Source organism: Monodelphis domestica, chromosome 1 (genome assembly GCF_027887165.1).
Source record: "Monodelphis domestica isolate mMonDom1 chromosome 1, mMonDom1.pri, whole genome shotgun sequence".
NCBI lineage: Eukaryota > Metazoa > Chordata > Mammalia > Didelphimorphia > Didelphidae > Monodelphis > Monodelphis domestica.
The window spans coordinates 735,145,847-735,155,496 of NC_077227.1; the positions used below are offsets into that span (position 1 = coordinate 735,145,847).

At 42.0% G+C, this 9,650-nt stretch overlaps 1 protein-coding gene across 1 annotated transcript; it reads right to left on the reverse strand.

Moving 5' to 3' along the window:
• Positions 1 to 224: 224 nt before the first annotated feature.
• On the reverse strand, positions 225 to 7,976 carry LOC130453751 (zinc-alpha-2-glycoprotein-like). The gene is made up of 6 exons (XM_056794226.1): positions 7,693 to 7,976; positions 4,880 to 5,140; positions 3,235 to 3,501; positions 1,949 to 2,227; positions 1,680 to 1,796; positions 225 to 375 (listed from the first exon to the last, which is right to left on the reverse strand). Exons 1-6 carry the CDS (start codon positions 7,781 to 7,783, stop codon positions 314 to 316), a joined length of 1,077 nt encoding a protein of 358 aa, XP_056650204.1. The 5' UTR covers positions 7,784 to 7,976; the 3' UTR covers positions 225 to 313.
• Between the last annotated feature and the right edge of the window lie 1,674 nt (positions 7,977 to 9,650).

The window sequence follows — 9,650 nt, forward strand, 5'->3', positions numbered from 1 at the left end:
GTGAATTCTGACTTGGGTCAGGATTATCTTGCTGCCTACTGAATCTAGGGTACCCATGATATGTGGATAAGAATATCTCAAATCAGGGAAAATGCTTTAACCCAGAGAGGTCTATTACTCTGTGGAGAAGAGTCTCTTTTCCAAATTTTAAGTCTAGTCCAAGAAATTTGCTGGGGGAAAAAGTTAAGGTTAGGGTTGAGGTTAATGTTTACTTTAGGGTTTGGTGTGCAATGAATAACTTCATCTTCCATTATATGGGGAACTCCCTCAAAGAGTGAGTGGCTAAGATGTAGCCAACAATATACTCATTTTTCTAATGCAGAAGAAGAGGAGAAAGAGGTAAAGGTCCTTCCAGCTGTTCTTGTGGAGTTGTTCCTGTGAACAAAGGTCTTTTGTTAGACTCATCTCAATTCCCAATTCCTACTCTCTCCACCACCCACGTGATTGAGACAGAAGATAATGAAGGAAATGAGAATGGACTTGTACGATTGCATGCCCAATCATACACCCCCCCCCCATACTATAAGCTCTAGAATACTTCCCCACACAGTGACTTTCTTCTTTATTGTCCCACCCTGTGATGGCCTTTGGGTGGGTGGGTGGGGTCTGTTCCTTTTCTCTGTAGTACATTACATGCTATCATATATTCATTTTCATCATCACCACTCCTCAGTACTTAAAAATCTCTGTGATTCTATCAGTGTGAGTAATTATTCTATCAATGGCCTTTCCACATTTCATTTGAGAATTTCTGAGCCTCAACATACATCAGTGATGTGACCAAACTATTTTTGTCTCCTAGTGTTAACTTGGGCTATAATAAGTGAGGCACAGTGTTGTGAGAACTCTGATGTATTATATTATACCAGTGGTTGGACCACCAACCTGGAAAAGCACCAGGTTAAGTTCTGAATGAGCAGAGGACAAGGAACAGAATGGAGAGCACTGAATTTACTGGGGATGACTGCTGGAGTTGTTCTGAGTTTTGCGATTCAGAGATTCCATTTGGAGGATTTCCTTACAATAGCGCTGCAACTTGATCAAAGTGACATTACCTTACCATTACCATCATCAGCATCACTATCAACATCAACTGTGGGACCATCATCAACATGATCACATTCATCCCCATTTCCCTCTCTGTCTCCATCACTGGCAACTATATAGACCTTTACGTTTTATAAAGTCATTTTGATCCATTGCTGACAGAGTCTAACCAAGTTTGGGGTATAAGAAATTAGGCAAAGGTCCAAACTTTGGAAATAATATTCTAGGTCTTGAAGACAAAGATTGGAATGTGAATATCTCCCCTATCCCATTAGGCTAAATATCTTAGGAAGTATCATGATGGCTGGAAAAACAATCTTGAGAAAGAATATGTTTTTGTACCCATTTAACCATGAACTTGCTGAACCCCACACTTTCCCTGCTCCTTCATTCCTGTGTTTTTTTCCTTTATAAACCCTTCCCCTATTCAATAAACTGGGCTGGCAGTAGCTACCAGCTCGGCAGTCCTTCTGACTCCAAAAGATTCTAATCTGTCTGGTCTTTTATTTCTTGCTCCTTCCTAAGGGACCCTCAGCCCCTGTTCTGAGCCTTTGGGGCTCTTTTCCCCTTTTAGGCTCTAACACATTGCTCTTATACTTTCTGATTTCCTTGGGTTCTTCTCATATACATACCTGCCTTCTTTTTCTTCCATGTCTTGAAGGACACAGTACAGCTCAGCAGCAGGATGACAGTTGCCAGTATGCTTAGGGCCATGACCCAAGGTCTCACCATAGGTGGCTTCCCAGGAACTTCAGGAGTAAAGGACAACAAACAGGAGTAGGAATTTGCCCAGGAGGTAATGAGGAGTGTGGTGAATGGGGCCCAGTCCCAGGGGGAAAAGAGAAGTTTCAAGGACTAGTTCACTTGGGATAAATTCAACCAGTGTGGGTGAGACACTCACCTGGGAACATGGCTGGAGTCTCTAGCTCACTGTGCTCTACTACACAGGTGTAACCTGTCCCAGGGTCACCAGGTGGAAGCTCCAGTGTTACTTGGAGGTAGAAGGTGGCATCAGCATTGGGCAGTGTACCACTGGAGCTCTCCTGTCCCCACACACCCAGTGCTCCATCCTTTTCCCAGTGAAGCAAAATGGAGCGGGGATAGAAGCCAGTGGCTCTGCAGGAGAAGGTGATTCTGCCATCAGGAGCATCATATCGGGATACTGTCACCTCAGGGGGAACTGATGGCAGAAAGTAAAAGAGAAGACATCATACCTAAAGATCAATAGGAGTCTTCCCTTCACCTCATCTCTTCTTGCTTCAGAAGACCCCTGACTATCTCCAGGACCATTCTTCCTTCACTTATGCCAGTCATGACCTCCCCACAACTTAGCCAATAGCAGTTTACATATTAGTTATTGGCAAAGATTAAAACAAAAACCAAACCTAAATCAAATCAAACCATTGGTTAGTGATGAAACTTCTAGTGATGATTATTTTGACTCTTAGTGAGGCTGAGTGACAGAGATCATCCTTGGGTTAATGATTGATATTTTCCTCACAAATTAAGATATGCTAGAACTGATCTCCTAGTTTTATTTTATTTCATTTTTAAAACCCTCACCTTCCACCTTAGAATCAATACTGTGTATTGGTTCCAAGGCAGAAGAATGATAAGGGCTAGGCAATGGGGGTTAAGTGACTTGCCCAAGGTCACACATCTAGGAAGTGTCTGAGGTCAGATTTGAACCCAGGACCTCTAGGTCTGGCTCTCAATCCACTGAACTATCCAGCTGCCCCCTAGTTTTTTTTTTAAATAACCCTTACCTACTGTCTTGGAGTCAATACTGTGTATTGGCTCCAAGGCAGAAGAGTGGTAAGGGCTAGGCAATGGGGGTCAAGTGACTTGCCCAGGGTCACACAGCTGGGAAGTGTCTGAGGCCAGATTTGAACCTAGGACCTTCTGTCTCTAGGCCTGAGTCTCAATCCACTGAGCTACCCAGCTGCCCCCGCCCCCTAGTTTTAAATGACTTGTAGACCCATATATTATATCCACATCAAGAAGAGCTATGAGTGGGACTTTCATCACATCATACATGAACCCAAAGAAGTAATAATACTTAACATTTTTATGCTATGGACTTCCTACTGAGATTTGGACAGATCCTAGAACTATGGATATTCTATCTTCTGGTAGAAGTGATGTGGGCTTTCTTGGGGGATATGGGGGGATGAAGCAGGGACTCACCATTTTCCCTTTTGCTTGAGTATTTCAATACTTTTCTCAGTGGCTCAATACAATCTTCCTCCATGTAACGTTTTATTTTTTTATAGGGAAAAATAACTTCCCAGAAGGGTCTGAAGCACTCAGCCTCAGGCTTCATTGCCACCCAGTGCTTGAGCTTCTCATTTATGCCACAGAAAGTCTCCCCATCCACAGCATACCAGAAATGGCTGCTCATATGGATGTCTCCATCCAAGTGACAGTCATGCCAGAACTGTACTGTGTGGTTACCTGAGTGGGGAGAGGAAGAAAAGGGTGAATTTGAGCTCAAGGGAGGTGGTGATAGTGGAATGTAATCTTGAAGGAAGGATTGGTGTCATGCTTATTCTTAAATTCTCAGTTCCTACCACAGTGCCTTGAACATAGTAGTTACTTAGGAAATATTTATTGGATGGGATTGGGAAGAGGTGACCTAAAGTTGGGCTCCTGTTTTATATGCCTCAGAAGGGAAATTATTTTTTTTTTGGGTGAACTTTGGAGTTTAATTAGTGCCTCAAGTGGAGCTTTTTTGATTTTTGAGGTGATAGGAAAATTGCCTGAATCATTTGTGTCCCAATGGTTCTTGATCGGGGAGAAGGTAAGAGAAGTGATTGTGTGGGTCAAACTCCAGATCTGGGCATTTCAATAAGTATAGAGTATAAGAGCTTTCTTTTCTGGGCTTCCTGGCTGTCTCCAGATAAAGGACTTTGAAGTGACTAGCTAGGAAATGCTGAACCCTAGGACAATTGTATATTGCCTAATTATGGCTAAGCTGGCAGAAATGTGGATTTTGGTTTACACCCACTTTTTAACCTAGACACCATGTTCATTGGTGAGAAATTATTGATGAGCCAAAAGTTACATCGTTATTTTTATTTTGCCTTCTGCTAGTAAATGCTTCTGACTAATAAGTGGAATTAATTTTAGTTGATTTGTTAAATGAGAGGTAGGTCAGGGACTACATTACACAGTGGTAGGAGAATAATCTTCCTACCAAAATTACCCCCCAGAATTTTAAGAGTGTTGGTTGTGTTGGTGATCAAATCATTTGGCAACCCTCAAACTGCTAGTGTTTGGCTGAATGAGTTGTGAAAGGGGGGGGGAGAAAGGCTGGAAGGTGTCAGTATGTGGCCATGATATATAAAGCTGAGCAAATGAACTTATGACTTTGAGTGTATAACAACACAGGATTGATGGGGAAAATAGATATGATGGCTATGGCAGGAGAAAGAGAACAGATGTCTAAGGGAAAATGGCAGCAGATTTCTGACCACAGGGATCTGGGAGAGCCATGGCTCTTCATGTTTTAAGTTGGGAGATCAGCAATTAAGGATGTTTAGGGAGTAATCAAAGCCCAAGGGCCCAGGATACAAGACTTACAGCAGGTGCCTTGAGAAGCTGATGTGGTTGAGTGTATACTGTGCCTTAGGGCAGAATCCTTTATAGGCCATTCCTTAAATTAGGGTTTAGATCTTCATTTGAGTCCCTAAACACTCATCTCATTGGTATAAACTCCTAGGTTTTTACTCATCAGATCCTTGATTAGGGCTCAGGAGAGTGGTAGAGTAGAGAGAGGGATGAGGAAGAAGGAAAGGAAGAGTGGAGCAGTAATGAATTAGCACAGACTTACTTTCACCCTTGGTATCATTCTGAATCCAATTCTGGAGGGCCCAAAGAAAGTCAATCTCATTGTACACCAATTTCTGACGCTTCTCTTCAATGTATTGGGCCCCCAGGGCCTGGGACACCCAGGATTCCTTGATCACAAGCTGCTGGTTCTTTTTGCCATAGAAGCTCCCCTGTACACCATTCATAGAACCAACCATGGTGAAGTCCAAGAGAGACTTTGTTGTACCTACTGCTGTGAAACACATCTCGAGACTGTGGTAAGCTAAATATGGGAAAAGAAAGGAGAAATAATGGGAAGCAAATTTGTGGCCCCAAGGTTTTTTTTTTTCCCCATGCTTCCCATTGTTAGGAGTGTAACTAGGGCTGGACAGACTGGGTCCTTTTCCCAGAGGAGAGTCCAGATGGGGCATGGCATTTATATTCTTTCTTAGTGCCTAACCCATAACTGAGCACACAGCAGGGCTCAGGAGGACATTGTTGATTAACCTGAGTCAGAGACTGGTTGCCAACCATGACTTTGTTTTTTTGAAGCTAGATGGCTCAATGGACAGCACTGTGCTTAGAATCAGGAAGAATGATCTTTATGAGTTCAAATTGTGCTTCAGACTCTTACTAGCTGTGTGACCCTAAGCAAGTTTTTTAACCCCATTTGCCTTAGTACCTCATCTGCAAAAATGAGTTGGAACAAGGAGATGTCAAACTATTGTAGTATTTTGACTCCTAAACAAAAAAAAATGGGGTGCCAGAATTGGATACAATTGAAATGACTCAGCAACAATAATAAATGAATATGAATATAACTCTGTGGAGATTCAAGATATTAATGTAGCCAAATTGTGGAAGAGGAAAACAAACAGATGAAGGAGGACTTTGCTCCAGGGTGCAATCATGTTTTGTCAGCATCAAGGCTGGGATGTAACTAATTTCTTGGCTTGGCTACCATCTTGATGTTTAAGAGACTGGTCTCAATTCTGCAGAGGAGACTTTGGTGTAGGGAGAAAAGGAAAAGGGGCATAGAAATCTTCTGATGCAATAATACATCTTGAGTGCTGACATTTAAAGATTTCCAGGGCTAGTTTCTCATGTGTGTGCTCTTTGTCCCATTGGAGCTTTTTGGGAAAAACAAAATGGCAGCCAAGAGAACACTATTTTATAAATGGCATTTGATGAATGCAATGGTCTCTTAGTTGATCTCCTTGCCTTCAGTTTCTCTCCATTCCAATGCATCCTTCTTACAGTCTAATGATTTCAGATGCATTTTTGGGAAAAGATCTTACTATATAATGATCAAAGTAATTTTCAAAAATCAGAGGTCTGTCAAAGCAAACCTGCTCCTCAACAAACTATAGCAGTCCCCTATGATTTCTAGGATCAAATAAGAATTCTACAGCTTATTATTTAAAAACCTTTATAGCCTTGCCTCAGTGCAGTTAGATAGCACAGAGAGGAGAGAGAGTGCTCAGCCTGGATATCTTTCTGAGTTCAGCTCCCTAAGTTCTAGAGTTTAAACCTGGCCTCAGACAACCAGACCCTGGGGAAGTCACTTCACCTTGTTTACCTCAGTTTCCTCCTCTGTAAAATGAGCTATAGGAGGAAATGACATTGTTAAGAAAACCCCAAATTGGGTCCCAAAGAGTTGGACATGACTAAACTGACTGAACAAGAACAGCAATAACCTTGCTACATCTTATCTTTCCAATCCTACTACACATCAGTCCCTCATTTCATGCTCTTTACTTACCAAACTAAGCTCAAACAAATCTCCTTACTGTTGTCCCTACATGACACCCTAGCACCTTTCTTCGTGACTCTCCAGTGGCTATCTTTTATCTCTGGAATGCTTTGCAAATCTTATAGTGTTATATGATGCTATTATTGTTATTATTTGTAATAAAACACTTATTAGCCTTACTTGGTTGGGATTCCCTCAGAATAACTCACAGCACTTACAGTCAGTCAGAGCTTTGTTGAGATATTTCTAGTTGTCTGTGGCAGGGAAAGTTGAGGGGATCCCTCGATTTTTTCAACTTGGCTATCTCCCCCGGGAGATTTATGCATTCTGGTCCCTTTCCATGAGATGTGTACAATGGCTCCCTTGCTGGGGGACACGTCTTTGGGAGGATACAACAACTCCTCCTCAGCCTGGCTCCATGCCCTTTCTTATTCTCTCCTCTGTGCCATATGCCAATACTTTTTTCTTCTAGAATGTACACTGATTGGGTCAGCCAGGCAATCATTGAACAAACACTTATTCAGAATTTTTTTTCATGTGCCATGCTTTGGGCCAATGACTAGAGCTATAAAGAAAGACAAAAACCAGCCCTCCAACAATTCTTGCTCTCAAGCAGCTCACAGCGTAATGGAGAAAACAATGATACACGAACAAGATACACATAGGATAAACTGGGGAGAGTCTCCGAGGCTAAGAAGGATTGGGAAAGACTTCTTGTGGAATCTGGGAATTTAGGTGAGGATTATGGGGGCTCCTGTTCTTGCTTTTGCCTGGGAAGTTCCCAGAAGATAGATGACTAGCAGTCTCTTGTGACCAGAGGATCTGTGGAGGTAGGAATTGAGCATCTCTTCTCTTACAAGGAGCCCCTGAGGTATCCACGTTGAATGCCCAGTCCTATTCAGTTTGGTGTCAGTTAATATACGTGATGAAAACATGAAGTGCCTTATTGTTTCAATCTGCACTGAATATTTTCCACAACTCTAATTTTGAACAATGTGAATTTGAATACATGAAATCACAGTATTCAAACTAGCACCGATCTCAACTTCCCACCTCTGCATTCCTGCGTGCCTTCGACTCACCTGCCTTAGTATCCTTTAGAACAATCATGCCCACGATCAGCAGCCAGGCTGAGAAGAATTGTCCCCTTGTCTTCTGCCCCTCCATCTTCATCTCTAGGGAGTGGCCTGGTTTCTTCTACAGTGTCCCTTGTGGGTGAAACTTCTCACCCCGATTGCCATGCACTCTGCTCTCCCCAGATGGGAAATAAGCCTCCCTAGGCTTTAGCTCCATCTTGTTGGGGATTACTTTGCAGAGATCCTGCCCTCCTCTCCAGCTGGGACATCTGTCTCTCCGCAGTACCTGCTCCTGCCTGGGAGACATTAGATAAGAAGTAGAATCAAGTTTGTGGTGAGGGCAGGAAGCCCTAGAGATAAAATCATCAGGTGTTGTGAGGTCCACAGCTGGGGCAAGTATGGGGCCAGTTGTTCTTTTAAAAAATAATCTAATTTTTTACATCACTTCCCATTGCATCTTTACTTAAATCTCTTAGAGAGCTATTAACCACGAATTTAAAGAGGGGGAAAAGCCAGTTCACTGAAACTTCTTATGACTGTCAACATGAAAAAATACAGAACTACCATCCTAGTTATATTAAGGGTGCATTATAATTAAATAACATAATAAATAATATTTAATTATATAATATCATTATTGAGGTGAACAGGTGAATTTGAGAAGATGCATAGAAGCACAGTCCTGGGATGTGCACTGAACATAGAAAGTGGGATGCTTAAGTAAAAGGGGGAAGGGTCCCTGAACTCACTGACTAACCAGAGGCTAGGCTGAATGAAAGGTATTTAGGAGCTGATTATCTTTTTTTTTTTTAAACCCTTACCTTCCGTCTTGGAGTCAATACCATGTATTGGCTCCAAGGCAGAAGAGCGGTAAGGGCTAGGCAATGGGGGTCAAGTGACTTGCCCAGGGTCACACAGCTAGGAAGTGGCTGAGGCCAGATTTGAACCTAGGACCTCCCATCTCTAGGACTGGCTCCTAATCCACTGAGCTACCCAGCTGCCCCCTAGGAGCTGATTATCTTTAGGAGGCTGGGGCGACCAGGAATGGATCCCTGGTTCTTTAGATATGGTTGTCTTCTTTCAAGTTTTGTTCTCCCAGCAGCAGAAGAGTTTTTTCTGGGAATCAGGCAAAATTGATTCATAGGCAATTCAGCCAATTCAGACTTTTGAGTTCTTTGTTTTTCTTATTTTAAAAATGCTAAGAGAGTCAGTAATGGGGTTAACTGAAATAATGTTTTCATTCCCAATGTTTCAAAAAAGTAGCTAGGTGACTCAGTGGATGGAGAGCCAGTACTCTATGCTACTGGCAGCCAGAGTCTATAAAACATTGGTGAAATTCAGGAACATGTAGCTGTTAAATTCAGCCAGGAGAAGGGGGCAACTGGGTAGTTCAGTGGATGGAGATCAAGGCCCAGAGACATGAGGTCCTGGGTTCAAATCTGACCTCAGACACTTCTTCCTAGCTGGGTGACCCTGGGCAAGTCACTTAATCTCAATTGCCTAGCCCATACCACTCTTCTGCCTTAGAATCAATACACAGTAAGTATTGATTCTAAGACTTAAAAGGTATGTTTTTTTTTAAAGTAACATTATATTCAGTGTTCCACACCATATACCGCAAAGAGAAGAGTAGAGACATATTTTTTCTTGTTGATTCTTTGGTTATAAAGGTTGGTAATCATAATTTCAAATCATTGTTTCAATTTTGATACAATAGATATTAGTACGTACGCATTCAAATTCAAAAATCATCTCAAAGAAAATGGGTTGATTCCATTTTCAAAGGAAACGCCAGAAAATTGGCTATTCAATCAGTTTAAAATAAAAGAAAAAAGATAAACATTTTTTGTTAGTAGATCCCTGTGAATTAGGGTATTCATGAACAAGAGTCTTAGATGAAATCAATCTAGTGTAGGTTCTTATAAATGCCAAGAATCCCTAGATTGTCTTGGATTAAGTCCCCA

Bases quoted from the DNA above. Each gene is read 5' to 3' on its own strand.
- LOC130453751 (XM_056794226.1), bottom strand. From the start codon at position 7,783: ATGAAGATGGAGGGGCAGAAGACAAGGGGACAATTCTTCTCAGCCTGG. The intron at 2,228-3,234 runs GTGAGTCCCTGC...TTCTGCCATCAG, and splicing joins CTCAAGCAAAAGGGAAAATG to TTCCCCCTGAGGTGACAGTA. The intron at 376-1,679 runs GTATGTATATGA...CTTTGTTCACAG, and splicing joins ATGGAAGAAAAAGAAGGCAG to GAACAACTCCACAAGAACAG.